The sequence below is a fragment of the Clarias gariepinus genome, chromosome 24 (genome assembly GCF_024256425.1).
Source record: "Clarias gariepinus isolate MV-2021 ecotype Netherlands chromosome 24, CGAR_prim_01v2, whole genome shotgun sequence".
Lineage (NCBI taxonomy): Eukaryota > Metazoa > Chordata > Actinopteri > Siluriformes > Clariidae > Clarias > Clarias gariepinus.
Window position 1 is genome coordinate 15,678,665 of NC_071123.1, and position 21,260 is coordinate 15,699,924.

Consider the following 21,260-nt stretch of genomic DNA (forward strand, 5'->3'; position numbering starts at 1 on the left):
GTGAATTCACTCTGGATGAACATAATTCAGCATGGAATACATTTTAGGTTTGCTTTTTTTTCGAGATAAATGCTGTTTCCTTTTCCGATGACAGATTTGGACGATGTTGCGCTGAAGACGTCTTTTGGGTGTTCCGAATAGCAAAACATCCAACAGTTCCTCAACCTCAACGCTACAACACTAGAGTTTATAATGCATTTTTAATGCTACCTCAAAAATGCGACCAGGCAGCTACTAAGGATAAATGAATGAATGCTGGAAATGCTTGAAAATCCACACATGCTTTTTGGCTCAACATTTGAACGCTAAAACCTTAAAATAAAAGACTATTAATAGGAAATAAATATAAAAAAGAAAAAGAGAAAGTAAATTTAACTAAGAAGCAATAAAATATCTATACAATACAAAATATACAATACAAGAAAAATAAGAAAAACAGTAATATAGAAAAATATAGAATTTATGGTTTTTGTTCATGTGGGAATGAAGCTGAATATAAATAAAAATGTCCAGGGGGTGTGCAATTATGCCTGAAAGTGTCATAATTCACATATTTAAAGTGCATCAGGGAAACAATGTCCAGGGGGTGTGGTAATTCAGAATAATGCGTTTACATTTATTGAATTCATCGCAATTCGAACTGAGTATATTTTATCAATTGTAAATGTAGATCAAATAGAATGATTTGTCTCAAGCAGCTATATATATTTTTTTAAAGAAAAGAGATTCCTTTATACGTCGCACAACGGGGAAATTTCTTTGTTACAGCAGCAAAGACAAAAAATGTGCAGATAGAAAATAGGGACAGTAGAGTATAAAAATGAAAGAAAAAGAAAAACAATACAATAGATTACAAAAGATTGAACTAGTCCAACAAATTGCACAAGGATAATATTGCACAGTTTCTACCCGGATAATAATTCTGATGCATCAAAAACTACAAGTATTTAAATCAACACAAATGCCGTGCAACTTGTGCTGGCGATAGTTTAAACGTTGTGTCTCGTACAAAACGATACTCTTTTTTTTTTTATAGCAAAAACCTTTTCTTCTCCAGTCCAAACTGCTCACAAAATCAAAATCACAGCGGATTAATGTGGGATAGCGCTTTTCCCAAAATGTTTTACGCTGCAATAATGTTTTGGTAGCTCGTAGTTCCCTAATAAGATGTGCGGGAATTGGAAACGAACAGGTATTCTCTTTTCTTAATCTAAAGGAACGCTGTTCTCTGGTAATCACACACACTCTAGACAAGTGTAAGGTAACTGTCCATTCCTCTTGTCCTCTATAAACTCTGAGAAACCCGTAAATCTTTGGGGTGTCATGCAAAAGAGAAACTTGATTGCATGCACAGCTTGTTTTTTGGGGGGAGGGGCATGTTAGCATTACCACATCGTGCTAATCAGCCTTTATTTACTGTTTTACCTTTCTTTATGTGATCTGTTTAAGGAAAAAGTACACCTGTCCTACCCAGTGCAAGTTGTATGTAAATGAGGTTGATTTCTGAGTGAGTGAACACATAATCTGAAGGTCCTGCGTATTTATTCGTAGACGCGTGTGTGTGTCATCCATCATAGACCCATGCCTGGCTAAAACTCCAGTGGGATTGACTGAAGCAGAAAACAGATTAGCGAGGGAAGCTTGAGTGAATCCAGTGATCAGTAAAAGCCCAGCTGGGGACAGTTATAGAAATAAAAATGTCTGAAAATAGGGGAAAAAAAAGAATATATATATATATATATTATGCATCAAAGGGAGATGAGTGCAGTTTGGTAATGCAAAAAAGTACTGTTGTAAAAGAAAGCTTTCTGGGTAAGTGTAAACAATTAAGCCTAAGTGACAAATTAAGGTGTGAAAAATGGAAAGTGGTGTTCGAGTTGAAGCGCAATGTGTTTTATAGTGCAATAAACAAACATGGAAGCCATTGCACCCAATAAAGTGAGACATAACACTAACAAAGGTGGCGGAGATAGGGCCACTGGCGGCCGTCCTGACTTTGCCCACGGACCGTTTAGGTGTCGTGTCACTTCTCAGATACACGACACAAAGCTAATGAAAAAGAGAATCGCACCACAATCCCACACACGTGCGCCCACCCCTTCGCCTCTGCACACAAGCACTCAAAGCCTCTCTTGGATGACCTTAATCCATGGATTGAAAAGGGGGAACAGAACGTCCGTGGTAAGTACTATGAGTGTCTTTATATATAAATATAAAGTAAAAAAAAAGTGCACTGAAAATCGAAAGCTCTCACGCTTGTCTCGTAATGTAGGTTTTACGCTACCGATTTCCGTAGGTGTGCGCCTTATAGCGAACCGAATCCTCTCGCAACATGTATACACAATAAGCGTGGGAAGATATCAGGAAGATATTACATTTAGGCATTTGGCAAACACCCTTACCCAGAGCCACTTACATTTATCTAATTATACATCTGAGTAGTTGAGGGTTAAGGTCCTTGCTCAAGGGCCCAACAGGGACAACTTGGTGGTCATGGGATTTGAACCTGGGACCTTCCGAACCATAGCCCAATGTGCTGGCATGTGCTGTGATTTTTAGAAACTATTTTGACATTTATAATACAGATGAACCGGTCGATCAGTCAGTGACCAGAATTGGCTGATTTTCAGTTTAATTGGCCGTGACAGGTGATCAGCCTCGGATATAAACGGGTCTGTACCAGAGTGCAGAAGCTTCAGTGGAAAGGCATTTTTATGGCGTTTCATGATCAGAAATCACATGCATCAAACGTCTCCGAGTTGCCTTTTTCTCCACTCTCTGTGAACAAATCTGTCTCAAACCCACTAATTACACACTTGCACCCATCTCAAAACACCGCGGCAAATTAAACGAAAATGGTGGATGACTGATATGAACAGAGATACAGCGTTGTTTTTGTTTAATTTCAACTCTTGTAAGTTATTTTGTTTTGTGAAGTGAAAAAACTGATGTTATATGGTATGAGGCACATTTAATTCATCGTTAAACTTCTTTAAATCTTGGTACCACCTTGGTATCAGGTGGTGACTGGTGATTCCCATCCCTATAGATTATGTCTGTAAAATATATAATAGGAAACTAATAATATAACCTAAAACCATATGGTAGGGCATTTAAAGAAAATCTAAATTTCCTATACTAAAAAACTTTCCCATGGTTGAAGCAGTGATGCCGGAGCCTCCATCTATCCATCTCTATAAACAATGCTATATGCTAATGACGTAAGCAGCGTTATACAACACTTTTTTTGGACCAGTTTGATTATGCTTAGATTACGTGATGCGTGTGCTACATAACTCCCTGTGAACAAGTTGTGACTCTAACGTAGACTGCCGATTTCATTAGAGTTTTGGGCACTGCAATTTTTACCTTCAATAGCCCTAATGGTTACTGTCTAATCTTTAATTTAGAAAAGTACAGGCCTTCACAGGACATATTAATACAACTGACACTAATATCAAGTTCACAATAGAGGGGGACAACAGGTTGGCCTTCCTGGACTGTGCAGAAAACGATGGGAGACTAGATATAAAAGTCTACAGTAAGCCGCACATACGGACCAATACCTGCGGTTTGACTCCCACCACCCACTGCAACACAAATTAGGGGTCATTAGGACGCTGCACCACAGGGCAGAAAACATCCCCGCCTCCACTGAACAAAAAAGAAGGAAGACAAGCATCTGAAGACAGCGATCAAGGCCTGCGGATATCCTAAGTGTGCTTTTAACAAGATAGCTTCCAGATCCAGCAGAAGGACGACAGATAGAGCTGAGACCCAGAGCCAATGGAACAACTGTGTCCAAGAAGCTAAAAAGGATTTTTGATAAAACACCACATACCCGATCACTACAAACCCAGCAACAGACCGACACACACACATAATATAATATAATATAATATAATATAATATAATATAATATAATATAATATAATATAATATAATATAATATAATATATGTGGTCCAGTGCAGTGACGATTTTTTTTAAAATCCTTCTCTCCACAGAGGTCTTAGGCACAACCTGGGTCCTATTATTCATGCTGCCCTTCCATCCATCCCCAGGAAGATCAAGACCACTTTACAGCACCATCAGAAAAGCCACACCTAAGGACTCCATCTACTCTACTATTCCCTGGTCATCACATCTTAATGACTCTCCCTAATTTCTTTTTATCCATTATTGGTTTTTCCCAACAACTCTCCCCCTTCCCTACACTCTAATGACCCACTCTCTTACTCTCACCTTCTCCATTGTTCACCTAATGAGATCTTTCAGGGGAGGATCCTTGACCCTGGAGGATACAAATTTGTGGAATTCTACCAGCATCTAACAGACTGAAGAAGCTATTTTGATGAATAGTGAAAGAGTTCAACCTAACAAGAAAGAAGTCCAGTTAACATTATTTAACTTCCAGATAAAAATCTTAATCTTTATAGATACATTAAAAACTACTATAAGTATCTAATGAAGCACAGAAATGCGGTGTAACTTGTGCTGAATGCTTAAATTACATTACTTGTACAAAGAGAATATTTTTCCCAATCTAATCCATTTTTTCAGCAGGTGGCAGTATTGCACCAATCACCCATAAACTCAAAATGCGAAGCGGTGATAATCTTGCAAAACTAGAGTATTTTTGCAAGTACCTTGAGAAAAGGTGGGAGCTGTTTGTATTTTTTGCAAAAGCTGTTCAAGCTATATAAACCATTCAGATAAATTTGAGATTCTGAATCAAAAAGTGACAAATGTCCAATCGAACTGTTTAAATTATGCAGCTCTAGTTGTTAATGTATAATGATACATTACAAATAAGGAGTTCATTAATGTATTGATATGAATAATGAATAACATCAGAGCGACCAGATTGTTTTACTGGTTTACGACACAGAGCACTTTATACCATAAATATATAACACTCAGTTACGACTGAGAAAGCTGACGAGACGCATTCCACAAGTGGTGATAATGGAGCACAACAGCACAGGAACATTTAAGTTTATGCATCTCAGGTGTTCAAATAATTGTCACTTAGTGTTAGTATGGGTGAAAGTTGGCCATTACGATCCGCAGTACTAGATAGAGGGGAGAGCATCTACCAGTGCAAAAACCCACATTCAAAACTGGTCATGAAAACACTTCTGATAATGTAAGATCGACATAAACAACACTATCTTCTTAGGAATTGCTTCCAAGTAATTTCAAATTGCCTCTGAACTGTCTGTGCTCTTCTATTCACAGCTAAAACGCACTATAAAGCTCAAAGCTACAGGGCTAACCTCTGAATCCTTGTGGCGCACATGCAACCACAGAACCTCTTAAGATAGATGATCATCTGAGGTGCGAACGAAATCTTGGAAGTTTCTCTGGACTGTCCACCACCTCCATGTTTTATTATCTTCACCTCCTACCGATCAGAATAAAAAAAATAAATAAAAATGAAATACTTTCACTCCGTTAATTACAATTGGTTGATCCCCAGCTCCTCCAGTCACGGTTGATTAATTTCTGCCAGTCGTGGAAGGATATGTGTTGAGCAAAACAACTGGATAAATTAAAGAAACAAATCACAATCTGTGGATAATAAATGGTGCCTGTAGAAGTGCAGTAGAAAAGTAATATCAGCACGACTCTGACATCTTCAGTAACCGGGCTATGCTGATATTCAAGCACAACAGCATGTAGCTTATAAATGTAAATGTAGCGTATAAACAGCAAATGGGTCTTACTTGATTAAACAAGACTTAACAAGTAGTTTATAAAAACAATAGCAATATTAGAACAACGTTAACAATAAACGAAACCCTTAAATGGTTAAGAGCATGTTCATATTTTTTTTATTTCAAATTTTTTTGCTTATGCTTGTTTACAGAATGTTAGTTCTCAGTATTTAGTATTTAATTTGCTGCACTGGCGAGTCCTCTGCATGAAATTGCAGTAAAATGTTAATAGTACCATTGCACTAGTATTGTACCACTTCATGATAGACGGTAATGAAGAAAGGAATGCTGATATGACTATAATATCTTGAAACGGCTTCAGAAGGAAATTGCAACTGGAACGCTTAGTGGTTTTAAAAGGAAATCACAATCATTTCTTGCCCTTAGAGAAAAATAAAATAAATACACCATAATAAAGATGCATTGTAGCCTGACGTAACCCAAAAAAATAAAAAATAGTGGGATGAGAAAATGACAATCACACGCTGTCAAAAAGCCTGTTGTGAATCCTTCACGCTGTCCATCATTGGCAGAATGGATCCTTCTGCCAAGAAACGTGGCACAGAAGGCATGCGAGCAGCAATAATAAGAGCATACTCCATGAATGGCTACCACAGAAGGTGGATATGCTCGCACAGAATGGAGAAAGGGAAGACAAAGAGAGAAAGGGAGAGAGAGAAAAAGAGATACACAGCGAGAGACAATGAATGTTTGGTGATCTGTTTCCAGGGAAGACCTGGCTTGGTGCTGTGCATGGTGTATCCTCAGCCATGTAGAAAGAATATGAACACATACATTATTGTTTTGTTGTGTTTTTTTTTTTCCTAAGGCTCCGTAGGATCCCAGGGCCAATCACATACAGAAAATTCGCTCTGTTCTTTTCATTACCAGCTGACAGCTTGCAGATAGATGCTTAATAGGGTTCCACAGAAGGCTGCGGCTTGTTTTCAGGAAATCCCCAGCCCCTCCCCCTTCTCATCCTCATACTACTCATCCTCCCTCTACCGCGCTCCGTGTATATCTGGGAGCACCCTCAGCTCAGTTTGGGGAATTTTGTATTATTAAGTGTCCTATATTAAACATTTTGACTGAAAGAAAAATCAATGCTTAAGTCTTGGGGTGAGGGAAAAAAAAATTGTTGCGGAGAACATAATAAAAAATTTTACTGTACATCATGATGTAGCACATCCTATATTCACCCTACACATACAAAAAAAGTAAAGAACTTGTTGGCCAATAGACTTGCGCCCTCAACCTGCATGGAATAAATAAAACAACTTTAATCCCATCTTTAATGTAGCGTGGTCTAGTGTATGATGAGGTAATAATATTAATAATAATAATAATGTATCAGCAATGACTATTGATCTAATCTATAAAAAGTAATAAAGAACTTCAATCCATCCCTAATGATTTCCCCTAAGGAGGCTGCCATGGCTTCCATGATCCCAAGATCAGGAGAGGCGTGCTGTTAAAAATACATGGCAGAGCACTAAAAGATCCGCGGAGCTTAAAGACCTCGCGTGCAGCCCTCGTTGTCGCACAGGATAAGCTCTTAATTAGTGAGCTTGTCATCGAATACGATTTGATTGGAGCACGCATGGGGATGGCGGTGTACTTTTCAAGGTCAATTACCCTCCAAGTTGACGAAAAACAGGTTAGAAAAGGCTACGCTTAGGGGGTTCGATGTCTTATTGCACCAATATGGCAGCGCCGGTGGTAAAGAACGCAGCACAGGGGTTCCTTTTAAGAGTACCTTCTTTAAGCGGTTCCTAAACATCATATTCAACCCCTCTCTCTCTGAATTGACACAGATGGATTCTGAAATCAAATTTAATGTTAAGCAACTGACTAATAAGGATCATAACAAATAATACTTCGGGACTTATGTAGATAAAATGTCACGTCGGTCGTCTGAGCTGAAACGGACGATCCTCTAAACGTGAGGATTTCTGAAACATCACTTCGTGCCAGGTCAGGTAATCCTTCAAATCTGCCATGTTCGTCTTCCCCGGGAAAATAATTGTGACTTGATTCCACTTATATAACATTTTCAGCAAAGACCATATCTTCCAAAATCTCCTTTAAGCCTCTGTCTGGCGTGAGACTCCCACCCGCAAGGCTGTATCACAGTGTATGTTTCAAACATAAATCCCAAGCATTATACAGCACAGGGACCTGATATTACTCCCTGTGATAAAATGAGAGGAAAAAAAGATGAAATGGGAAGAAAATGGAATTTATTTCCTGAACCCATTCTTGCAAAACACTGAAGATTGGACTGTGTTAATCAATACAACCACAGAGTGATCCATCTCAACTCTGCCGGCGTATGGGAGGAAGCTATCGATGGCATCTCGTGTGCAATCAGCTTTGTGCTTTCTCTCTGCAATCTCCTAGTGTTGCTTTAGTGTAGGAGCATTGCATCTTTCAGCACGAATACCTGTATTTGTTACAGATCAGTGAGGTACTTATGGCAATAAGAAACGGATTGTATCAAACTTTCTGACTGTGAGGCCAAATTCTAGCTCTTAAGTCATGCTGCTGATGCTGAGTTACAGTGCAGTGTCACACACTTAGATGAAACAGCTAGTGAACAGTCTTCCTTTGCGTACATGAGCGTAAACAGACCCGCAAATGGCTGGGGTTGCCATCCCTCGTTTCCTAGCCATAGAAGGCTGTGGCGTCCTCAAAATTCCAGAAATCTCACAAACCTATAGAATGCCCTTTTATGCTGTAAAATTACCTTATCATTCACTGGAACCAGGAGGCTTGAACCTGTTCCCTGAGAAGATAAGATTGGAAGAAGAACTGGAGAGCCCTGTGCAAAACCTTTTTTCAACAAGGACTACAACCTTATGCATTCTTGCTGACCGCATTGACATTTTTATAGTTAAATCAGTGAAAGGCCTTTTCAGGAAAGTGCAGGTTATCATACTAGCAAAGAGGGTGTTAATGTTCCAGTTAAATCCCTTAAACATCATCTGCTTCAAATGCACTGTTCCAGTGTCCGTAGCTTTAAAGGCAAAACGAGCTGCTGTCTCTGCCAAGGCCCTTTGTGGAAATGCATTTTCTAGCCACAATGGATTTTGCATAATAGTTGCCCTTTAATATCAATACGTGTTAATGAAACCGAGTCAAATCTTTCTGCATATTTTGGAGCAAAGTTCTAGCAGCAATTTTACGCAAAATTGCATAAATGCCCAATACAGTCAAGTTTTAAAGTACTTAATTTAGCTTTTTTTTGTTGTTGCTTTAAACAAGCAATTCCAAAGCAGACAGAACAAATGCACGTGCACATGCATTGTGCCATCTTGTATTCACACCACTGTTTAACAATACACAGCATTCCCTGGTGACAAATTAGAGCTTCATCAAGCGACTATTCCATCTATTTAATTAATCGCATTAATTTGCACTGCATCTGACAGACCATGACTTGTTTTTTTTTCTTTTCCTTGTCTTACATCAAAAGTAGCATCCCAATCTGTACCGCAATCACTGTACTGTATGAAACGGCATTGATCTCCTGCAGTCTGTAAAGCGGTTTTGTCAACATAAGAGCTGCTGGGCGCCAAATGTTTGGAAGGAAGTCGCTCCAAAATCCATCTGTTGCATTACCCACATTCTCTCAGCGGTGGTTTGTTTTTTGGAGCTGCTCTGCTGAAATCCGCGTAGGCCTCGAAGCCTGTTGACTGCCCTTGTAAACGTGTGTGATGGCCTTATTTGTGTTTCGCACATCACGGTGCACCCTGGATTTGGCCGTCTGCTTGGCTGCTAATAGGTGAACTGTGAATCAGAGTGGATCAGTGGGTACATGATGGTGAGCGGAGAGTGGATTTTTATGTGAACGCATGAGCCTGTGGTTAATAAACGTTGCGATTAAGGCCAACACACTGCTGATATCTAGTAGTCGGAGAAGCTGCAAGTTGCAATGGTGAAGCTCTGTCACGGACAGACAGAGGGGGACAATGACCTCGCATCCCCATGAGCATGCTCGGACATACACAGCACGCAGTTAGAGGATGGCAGCTTCTGAGGCTAATCTGATTTGGAATTTGATTTAGTGGAAACGCAAAAGCTGCCCTGGCCATGTAAGGACAGTTCATATTTATTTTCTGTAATCAACAGGACACACATTTCAGCCTGCAGCTGTTGAGGTGGTAATGAAAACTACCAACAGCAGTATCAGTCCGAAAGCATGCTAATTTACTTGTAAATGCATAAAATCACTAAAACCACTGTATTTTACCACTAATAAGGACAATCGAAGCAAACGTACTGTTTTATAATAAAAGTATATTTCACACAGAGCGTGAACAAACTGCTGCAGGTTTAAGGAGCTCGGTTCAGTAAGCACAGAGTATCGATTCAGCGAAATAATACAAATTCAAGCCAAGAATTAAAGCAAGTACTAAAAGTCTAATGTCTATACATTCACAGTGCGTCTGATGGAGCTAAAAGGCCAGATTAGGACTGTTGTGCAGCAGTTCAAGATCCTGTTCAACTCAAAGCATTTAGATGAACAATTGCACAATGAGAATCGACACTCCTTGACGCTCAGACACAAAAACACACGATAGTGAGAACTAACACTTCTATATGCGGCAGCATGTACACCGTGTAGTGCCGCGTCGATGTAAACAGCGTCTGTATCTAAAGCTCACACGCCCACCACTTCATCAGGGCCGGTGCGCGCACTTTCTACTACACAAGCAGGAGCTGAAGTGGAGCTCACCAGTGTGTGACTCATCAGGGCTAATTAAAAACAAGAACGATCGCTGTGTGTTTCGGAAAGGTATGGATCCCGGATTATGGAGAACGGGAGGTGAGGAGCAAAGGCAGAGGGATGGTGATGCAACAGTTGTCTTTGTGGAGGGATTGGATGCAGACTGAAATGATGGGGAAAGAGAGAGAGAGAGAGAGGAACATAAAATCAACCACATAATACAGTATGTCCAAAGAGAAACAGGACAGAGAGAGAGAAAACAAGGAGGAGAACACTAAAATGTATAGTGATGTAAAGGGAATAAGAAAAAATTGAGAGAAAGAATGAATCAACAGATGGAGGATCTCTAAAATAAAAAAAATAAAAAAACTCAACCAGTCTCCTGTGGCTAAAAACAAACAACAAGACAGAAAGGCTTCAGAAATATAAAAATATCAGTCAGACAATCACTACTTACTGGAGTCGTCCGAGTCATAGCCCTCCATATCAGGCTCTTCCTCCTTCTTGCTGGGCGGAGGCAGGGCGGAGGCAGAGGCAGAGGCGGCACTGAAGGCCCGGTCCAGATCGTCATCCTCGTCTTTTTCTCGTCCCGTTTCGACTGACGAGGACGCGGCGGCCGGGGTGGAGGATGAAGATGAAGAGGAAGAGCGCAGCGAGCCGGCGCGCCTCAGAACCGGGGCAGCTGTGGGAGGAAAACCCCGCGGGTAGCGGGGGAAATAGTCAGAGATCTGCTTGATGGGCTGGATGGGGCCCGGGCACACGTCAATAGCCATGTGCTCCTGGATGCTGATGGTGGGCTTTTCGCCTCGGCGCTGTGTCATGCATGCAGCCGTGCGGGCGACGCCCCCCAGGAGGCGGGGCGGGTGTAGAGATCGGCAAACGACTCTAAGAAAAGTTTTTGGGGGGAAAAAAGTTACCAAAAAGTCCAAAAGGGAAAAAAAAAAATTGCTTGTCTACTTAGGGTCTTCACCTGTAAAGTAAACCCCTGAAGAAAGGAAGCAAAAGGTCCTGATGAGATGAAGCTCGATGCTGAGTGTGTGCGTGTGTGTCGCGCAAGTGTGTGTGTCTGAGGCGAGAGTAAGCAGTTGCAACTACATAGAGAGTGCCAGCGGAGTGGTACTGCAAGCCGCAAGCATGCCGTCTGCCTCACAGCTCTGCTCAAAGCGCTACAAAATGCACTGAGGCTGCCGGAGCGCCAGCCACTGGAATAAGAGAAGAGAGACAGAGGAGGAGACAGGAGGAACAAGTGAGAGAGGGAGGGGATGGGATTAGAGAGAGAAGGAGGGATTGGCTGATGTCAGTGCTTAGCAACGGCGCGGTAAACAGGAACCGCCGTTGCGGCTACTTAATTATGCTATTAGTCCCTTCCATCTGTCAGAGAGTGAGTGAGAGAGAGAGAGTGAAAGAGAGAGAGAGAGTGGAAGAAAGAGAGAGGGAGGGGGAAAGAAGCCAGAGTGTTCTCTCCATTCCTCTAGACTAACAGTAGCATCTTCAGTTCACAGACACAAGTCGACTGCAAAATCAAGTGCAACAAGTGGTACATTCCTACACGCCCTGACTCACTGAATAAAAAAAAAATAGAAAAAATGAATAAATTAATAATACACAATTTTAATAAATGATCTCTTTTAACAACCCAGAGAAATCATTATTTTTCCACAAGAAGAATTGAAAGATGGACTCGTATTGTGTTCTCGTCACTGGTGAAGGCGCTTTACGAACGAGTTATCACAAATCACACATAGAATTAGGAGAGTGACTTACATCATACCTTTTACTGTTTTTATTTTGCCATTTGGTACATTCCTAACAGGAGCATTTAGTTTTAAATGGCCCATTCATTTTATCAGTTTCCTGACATTTACAATAGTAGTGAAGACACTGACACCATGAAATAGCACATATGCAATTCTGCGGAGATCAGTAAGTGTTTAGCTGTGAAAATAACAATACGGAGGAAGGAATAGAAGTAGACTTTCTGTAACACCACTCGATTTTTCAGGAACATCATGTTGCACCACTACACACTAAGAATTCTGAGATGCTTTTCTGCTTCACTATGGGTGTGTAAAGATTTGTTGTTGGGTTTTTTTTTGTTTTTTTTTGAGTAAAATTTTTTTTTTTTAATATTCAAACCAGCACAACCATCACAGATGAGGAAAAAACAATGGAGATCAACAGACGCAATGCGGGTCCTTTTTGCGCATTTGTGATTTGAGAGACTCCAGATTCAACATGATGTTCCCTCTTCAGCAAGAATCCATTTATTATGAAACCAGACACCGGCAGAAATTGTGCCGCGCTCACCCAGGAGACCCTGCCCTGCCGGAGCACAACTCTCATTACGACCAAAGAGCGGACGAGTTTATGAACGTGAGCAGTGTCGTACTGACGACGACGAAGGCGAGTTTATGTAGGAATAAGTGGCACTCAGTCAGTCGGCTCAACAAGTGGCACTCAAGTGACACAGTCATTAGGAGGAAGGAAGGTGGAAAGAAACGTGTTAATCAAAAAAATAAGCGCTTTGGAATTACTGAAAAGGTAATTCGGGCCAATTAATTTCCTCGAGTCATTACAGTGCACCTGCAGTAAACTCTGTGGCAGGAAATAAGAAAAAAAATGTTTGGACAGCACACCTCATTAATTCTCATCCTATCTTTGTAATCCCTTCTGGAGGACTCTGTCCTTCACATTTGTTTCAGAGATGGAAAAAAGAATAGTTTTCTTTCTATATATTTTTTTCTTACTGTACAAAAATAAATCCACAGAGGAACTCATTTACTGTGATGATTGAAAGCCATGAGTTCTCGCCAGGATCTGTAAATAGAAGAGAAAACAAATAACCCACGGTAGACCACCAACATCTGGCCAATCAGGACAGGAATACGCTTTCTATTTGCCTGACACGGTGCTCCCTTTATCGTGCATGCATTTGTGTATGCGCATGTGGTTTGAGGGCGTGGCTTGGAGGGGAAATATTTCTATTTGAACCTTTATGCTTTGAGAACTTCCACTGAAACTGCTGACTCTTGCACGATCTGACGTCAGAGAGAATTTGTTGCTGGGTCGCGACTATAGTTTGTAAAGAAAGGCTGAGGTTTCTTTTGTGTAAACGCACGATAGGGTTTAACAAATACCCAGAGACTTAAATGATAGAAAAATGTGTTGTAATATAATTTATACAGTTTGCTGCATCTTTCTTTGTGAAGATTTTTCTTTAGTCTTACAGTGTCTGTGCTTTGGAACTGTCAAAAGCTTAAGCTGTTCATTTTGGTTGAAAAATCTCAGAGTGCTGTGCAATTTCTTAAAACATAAGATGTGTTTTATTTGTCTTAATAACATCAAAAGAGAATAAAAATAACAATGTTAAAGGAATGATTGACGTGTCCAACACCACATCCGATAAACTGTTTCATTAACAGTGGATAATATTAAATTTAGTTAAACGTGAATAAAAAATCATGACCAGATATTTAACAATAAAATTGGCAAATTAGTGTTAGTGCACATCGCATAATAGAGTGTGGGTGATTATTTTCAGCACACCATAACACATTTCTCACCTGCCTTGCAAAAGGCCTGGGCTTCAATCTAATTGGACGAGAGTAGGGCTGAACCGATTCCTCGAGTAACTCGATTACAAAAAATGATCGAGGCAAAATCTTCTGCCTCAAAGCTTCGTTTAATTAATTTTAAAAGCTTGCAATATGTTTTTGCGCAATTATTCGTTTGGTGTGACACAGCGCGCTTCTGGATGCAAACCGCCAGTAAACCCAGACGCAAAAAAAGTGGTTATGTCACACACAAAGCATAAGAAGAAGCAAACAGTTAGCTGTGTATTGATTTGGGGGAGCGTTCTGTTGCGGGCTGCAAAATGGAAGCGAAAAAAAAATATCAGCGAGCCAAGAGAAGAAGAAACCAGACGGAGAAAAGGAGAGAAATTGCCCAAGGTTTGGGATCATTTTGAATTAAAAAGTAAAAAAAACCTGTGTTGTGTGTCCATTGAAAGATCGAGCTTGCATACCATAATAGCACATCGTCCAGGCTGAATTTCAGATTGCTCTTTAACCCTGATCAAGAGAACAAGGGATTTGGCACCCTACATAGTGCACTAGCTTTTCATTTAGTGCTATTTGGGATTCAGAAGTTAACAGAGCTGAAATTCTAAAGTATAAATGTAAAGAGAAACTTACTAGACTTAAAGGACTTTCCACCACCTGCATGGCTTCAGAGTACTGTTAAGAACCTAAAACCACTTTCACTTGTTAATTACACCAACTGCTCCGCTAGTCGCAACATGTGTTGGTGGAAGAAAATAACTGGTTAATCAAAGAAACAAACCACTATAATCTGTTGATAATAAATTGTGTTGTTGGTTTGGTGTTCATTGAGGGCTGCATCCGCATGACTACTGTATGATCACATCATGTCTGTGCTGATATTCATCACAACAGCACGAGCTTAAGTGTGACTTGCTTCATTATACAGCAGCTTCAGAATACCTAATATGGTAGTGCATTCCTTTGCCTTTCATTTGCAATGTTGTGCATGCTTTATCCTCACGCTGTTTAGTTTCATTTCATTTCACTGAGCCAGACTCACACACACACTCCTCAAGTCTCCTCCAGTACACCAGATGCTGCTTTTTCATCACACTGTAACGACTCTCTTCATGACATGGTCAGTAATTGAATCCAGGCTGAAAAAACAGCAAGATGAAATGGATGGCTTGATTCGCGTGGCAGAACTTTGCAAATGTCACTTTGAGACACCAGACATTCAAAGACAGACGTGGATCAGAGGCACTGTGCACAGCAAAGTTCACGAGTGGTGACATTTCTGTGCAAAGCATGACGGACGCAAACTGTTTCTTCGGATATTCTACAAGGAACAGTGAGCAGACTGTAACCGAGTAGCTGAGTTTTAGGTGACGATGCTGCATGCGAGACTTCAGAAATATCTTTCGAAAGGTGTTTGGAAAATGCCTAATGTGGTGATGTTACAGTACTATCAGCGCCTGTCACATATGCTGTCATTACAGAGGGGAAAAAATGAGCCGAAGTAAGATTAGGAAGTACAGCGGGTTCCTAAATACGTATGGCATTATAACCTGTTCTAACCAAAAATCCATATTAACAGAGCAAACGTTTTTACAAACGCACTTTTTTGTTTTTTATTTTAGACTCACCTATTGGGCTTGAAATATCTTAAAATAATGGATTACATTTAATACCACTAGCATCTTACCTAAATGGTTAGACATGGAATCAAATTCTGCCTATTCAGTCTCTTTAAAAGCTCTTCTTAATGCAACGATTTTATCCTCCACATCTCATTAGACAAAGAATGTAATTGTCAAAACTTCTTTTCAGATCAAGGTTTAATTTAAGCAGCACTTTGGGTTACAGTCATATTCCTTTTATGTCATAATTTTTTATTCCGGATTCACTTAACAACAATGCTTTTTTACTATGGTTTATGACAGAATTTTTGAACAAGTTTGATATAAATGTTCTTTTCCTAAGCAGCCGTTTTTAAAAAAAATTTAAGATATCTACAAATTTTAAATGTTCTTTACTGGCAAATTCCCAGGTTTTCCCTAATTTGCCAAAGACATGTCTTGACTACATTTTAACTCCAGCTGTTTCTCTAAAAAGGCCTGATTTCCAAGATTTACAGGAAAATGTTTTTTTGCAGTCTCGGACCTCCACCTCGATTAAGACTACCTGGAAGACGGATTTGGGAAAGACCGTATCCAATGGGCTATGGAGCAATTTTTTTGTGTAATACTTATAAATCATCTTTTACAGTGTAAACTTGTTCCTCACACTTTTTTTTTTTTTTTTTTTTTCCAATTTTCTCCCTAATTTAGTCGTGGCCAATTCCTCCCCGTCACTAGGGGGCTCCCACATTAAGGCTACTACTACCACTCAGTCGGGAGGGCGAAGACTATCCCGTGTTTCCTCCGAACCGCGTGATGTCTGCCGACCGCATCTTTTCGAACTGCTTGCTCACGGCGGAGTAACACACTCGGAGGAAAGCGCTAGCTGCGCCATCCATGTGCGCGAGCTCACAGACGCCCCTGATTGGCTGTAGAGCCGTTATTAATGTGGGAGCGCAAGTACCTCTCATCCCTCCCCCCTGAGAGAGCTCGGCCAATCAGCTCTCTCTGTGCCTCCGGCCGTGAGAGGAAAACAGCATCACCCGGGGTCCAAACCAGCGATCTCCGGATGATAGGGCGAGCGCTTTACCACTGCGCCACACAGAGGCCTTTATCACACTTTTTAAACCAAAGTTAGACTGTCTAATATGAGGGTGAGTCAAAAATTATCCACACTCTAGCAGTAGAATTTATTTCAATTAACGTTTAGAAAAAAATAATACAAATTTTTTGATAATCTCCTTGATTTCCGAAACACTTTGTCAATGAATGTCCATGAACACCAACGTAAGAGCTTGTGCCAGTTCTGCAGGGCAGTAACATTTTAGCCTAAACTTTCTTACAATAGAGCCAGAAAACTAAAACCCGCCCTACAGTAAACATGTTATTTCTAATTAAAGTCCTCAAAATCAAGAGAAATGCAAGGCAAGACAAATCCACATCAAACATCAAGTTACCATGACCACTCAAATATTCACCTTGTAAATTGTTTTTTTTTCCCTTCTTATATTAGAAAAGATGAATTTATTAAATTGCTCTTCTAAAATTATAGGACCCCTTTTTTCAGGTTAAAGGAGCTTATCTTACACAGGACTCTGTTAACTAGGATATTAATGTAATAAAGATGATACGACTGCATGCAAGCCATATTTTATTATTTATCAATATAATATATTACTCTCTGACCGTCTTTATTTTCATCTTTTTCTCTTTATTACCTCTTTACCTTTTTTCTCTAGCATTGCAGGTTTAATTTGCCATTTCATGGTTTATGTGGTTGATTTATTGTTTCGTTAATCTCTTAAAACTGCTGAAATCACTCATTCATTCAGGCAAGTATTCCGACCCTTGTCTAAGGCACTCCAAATTCAGCTCAGGTGCGTCCTTTTCATCCACATTGAATATGTTTGAGATGTCTCTAAACCTTCTCTGGAGTCCATCTGGGGCAAATGCAACTGATTGGACATGATTTGGAAAGACACGCACTAGGGTATAAGCTCCCACAATTCAGAGTGCTTGTCAGACAAAAGCTCAAAAATAATCCGAGATCAAACTGTGCTGAGACAAAGAGCTTGGCTAAGGTGCAAAGTGATGTCTAAAGATTTTAACATAGCCAATTAAAGATCCTGCTTGCTTTTGACCAACATATAACGTATGCCAATGGCCAAGGATTATGTGTGGAGAAAATCAGGTCAGGTCCTGCTTATTACCTGGTAATATAATGCCTTTGGATAAAGAAGCATGGTGGTGGAAGTATTATGCTATGGGGTTACTAATCAGGCAGATACGAGGAGACTGGTCAGACTTAAGGGAAGGATGAATGAGCCAAATACTAAAAAAGTCCTTGAACAAAAATTTAGGAGCTTAAAAGGTAAGTCTCTGACCGCCTTGAGCGGAGCAGCTAAATTTCAGACTAATACCTCATGAAATATCTGCAGAGAGACCACAAAATGCGTTTACAGATGCTCACCATTTTATCTGATGAAGCTTGAGATGCTGCAAAGGAAGAATTGAAGAACCTGGCCAAATCCACATGCACCTTAAGGTGCAAGTCATTTACAGAGAAAATGTTGGCCAAATGTGCTTAAAGTATTAAATAAAGGCTCTGAATTTTTACAGAGGTAGCACAGCGGTGTAGTGATTAGCACTGTGGTTTCGCACCTACAGGGTTTACTGGCTGAGCGAGTGGAGTTTGCATGCTCTTATCCCTTGCCTATTAGGTTTCTTCATCGTACCCTGGTTTTCTCCCGCAGACAAAGGCATGAAGTTTAGACTAACTAATGTTTCCAATTTCCCTGTAGTGAGTTGCGCAAGTGTGATCTACAATGGAATGGTACCCTGTCATTGTAAGTCTATAAAGATTTATAGCAATTTAAAATGTGTATAGCATTTTAATATTTATTCTTAGTTTTCAGTAACTACCTTAACATGAGGACTTTTTAATCTCTGATGGCCTTGTGTATCTACTTGCCTGGAGAAAGTTCTATCCATGCTCTTTTGGTTCTGTTTCTTCTGCACACTGTCGACACACGATAAACCATGGCTGGATTACTCGTATATTAACTACCTTCATTTATCAGAAAAGCATCAGGGTCCAGATAGGACCGTCACGCCATCCGGATCTGGACCGTGGTCCACCATTTAGTATATAGAGAGAATGAATAAATGAATGAATTGCTATATAAATAAGTTTTTGATTATGGGCTTATTATTGTGTTTACGTATAACCTAATAAAGCATGCAAAATTAAAGCAGCTGAATACTTTCTAAACCCATTGTATATGACACTGCAGGAAATATCCAGATGAGCTTATTTGAGGTCTGAGGATGTGCTCTACACGATACAAAGCTATCAAGCAACCCAACGGGTGTATATTGATCTGACTGCAACATTGTCCTCTTGCTGAGAACAACAGGTCCACCCACACCATAAAACTTGGCAGAACATCGGATAATGGCCAAAACCGCAGGAGGAAGGAGGGGAGAGGGTAGTAAGTACACCAGGGCTATTGAGTTTTATTGGTAGGTGGGCCAGATTTTGCTGGAGGGGAGGACATATACTGGCTATGTGTAATTGCACAATTTTTTTTTTTTTATATATAATTCAGTATCCTACTTGAGAGTCAACCAATTAGCAGCCATTAACCATGGAACAGTAATTTAACTCTTTTGTCATTTAACAGCCATTTAATTTTGCTTACTTTTTTTAACTGGTCTTTTACAAATAATGGCGCAGCAATAAAAAAAATCCAGCTAAACCTCTGTTATTTGGAAAAGGTTAAATGACAGCATGAGCTTGTGCATGAGGTTCGGCTTCTCTAGCAGGAACGAACTAGTGCTGTGCAATAACCAATAACATTTGTTACATGTACGCCAGAACAATAAAAAATAAAATGATCCAATCATTCATCCATTAATCTTTATTATCTTCATGTATTTTTAGCGACCTCCTCCCCACCCCCAGATGAACCACGGGTCTAATGGGACCTTAGAGATTCATTCAGATGGTTAAAAAACAAAGAATACAAAATTAGAAACATCAGCCTTTACATTTTTATTCTCTGGACTACAATTGAACTAGATCATTTTCTTCTCCCAATTAGTAAATGTCAGGTCATTCCATCACTCTAAAGATTATGTGATGTTTATGATAGTGTGATATTTGTACTGCCCAGGCACTGCTGTTTGTCCAGTTAATGATAGTGATTATAAGAGGAGATGCTCTTTGATTCGGTTCTCAGACATCGTGACCGTCATGCTGATGTGCAAAATAAAGTTATTCTATCAAAATAAATAAAGGTTATTGAACTCCATCGATATACGCAGAAGAACTGGGCGACGCGATGTGTAACGGAACGTACTTCCAGAGGTAGCTTTCAGAGGAAGAATTCTGCATATATCTGATTTTACATCAGGTTGGATTTGAGAGTTCACAGCGAGGTCAGTTACACAGAGGTCTCCTGAGTGGATCAGTGATCAGAAGAAGGCCAGACTATGAATCTGCCTTCTGGGTAAATTGCCTAGCCTGGTTGAAAATAGAGACATTAAATAAACATTTTCTGCCAAAAAAATCTAAATGTCTGTAAGCCTGAATAAGAAAATATCCTGATAAAATGACAAATATATGCTTAAGTTGTATTTAAATATTGCTCTTATTGTTAATAATAAATCATTAAATTATTTGCAACTTAAACAGTAAAGCAGTTCACCTACAAAACAGAAGCCTGCATGAACAGCTCAGTGCTTTTGTCAATCCTGACAAAATGGTAAAACAACTATATTGAGTTTACACTTTACCATATCACCAAATGGTGATTACTGTAACAACAAAGAGGTAAAAAATATCAGTTAAACAAATTAAAATGACTTGTTGCTACATGGGTCACGTGACACTGACATTCTGGCAGCCTCTCTACATTCACAGGTCTTTCTATGCTTGGTATTTTGGACATAGTGACTATACTTCAGGGATGTCCCCTGCTTCTGAATGACATTTTAACGTTTTTCATTTCGACTCGTCTGGCTCGACTTATGCTTCAAGATCTTAAAGATTCCAATCTGTCCGGCTGTACATTTGTGCAACAAGTTTCTTGAATACCATGCCATTAGGGGGTTTCTTGGAGTGGAGTTCATCTTTGAAAGAGGATGATTAACATCCTATGTGCTGCCACATGGTCTGCAATTGGACATCTTGCATACAAGTCATTTTCCCTCTTTCTGTGAAAGTATACAGTTCATGAAAACTTGTACTGCTTATACTGTATGTACTGGACTCTCTTGCAAATGCTAACATTATTAGCCCACATACACATGCTCAAATGCATCTTTGGAGAAAAGACAAGAAAAAAGAAAAAAAAAAAGATAGATTTTCACATATCCAATAATATCCTGCCCGAAGGGGAATCGTTTTACGTTCCTCTCTCTCCCTAAAATGATGACAAGGTTTCAAAGGGTGTGCATGTTTTTGGTATTGTAATCAGATTGCTCCACCATGTCATTACTCCCCGACGGAGGAAAAATCAAGATCCGCTAAGGAGAAAAACAACAACCGTAAGACATTAATTAAGTGTAGCATCAAACCTGCAAGTTCTGCAGAAATGAGGGCAAAACAAAACCACCTAATAAATTATTACAGAGAGAGCAGAATCAAA

The 21,260-nt window shown here is 39.8% G+C and overlaps 1 protein-coding gene across 2 annotated transcripts in view; it reads right to left on the reverse strand.

Annotated features, from left to right (window-relative positions):
- Window positions 1-11,606, reverse strand: part of LOC128512436 (double C2-like domain-containing protein beta) — a 67,118-nt gene extending 55,512 nt beyond the window's left edge. Inside the window, exons 1-2 of one of the 2 annotated variants that reach the window (XM_053485707.1) lie at window positions 11,419-11,606; window positions 10,906-11,333 (exon numbers count right to left, since the gene is read on the reverse strand). In XM_053485707.1, coding sequence (XP_053341682.1) covers window positions 10,906-11,269 — 364 coding nt within the window. In that variant the 5' untranslated portion in view covers window positions 11,270-11,333; window positions 11,419-11,606. Of the gene's footprint in view, window positions 1-10,905 lie in introns of both variants that reach the window. The other variant, XM_053485706.1, reaches the window with a different exon arrangement.
- Window positions 11,607-21,260: the final 9,654 nt, after the last annotated feature.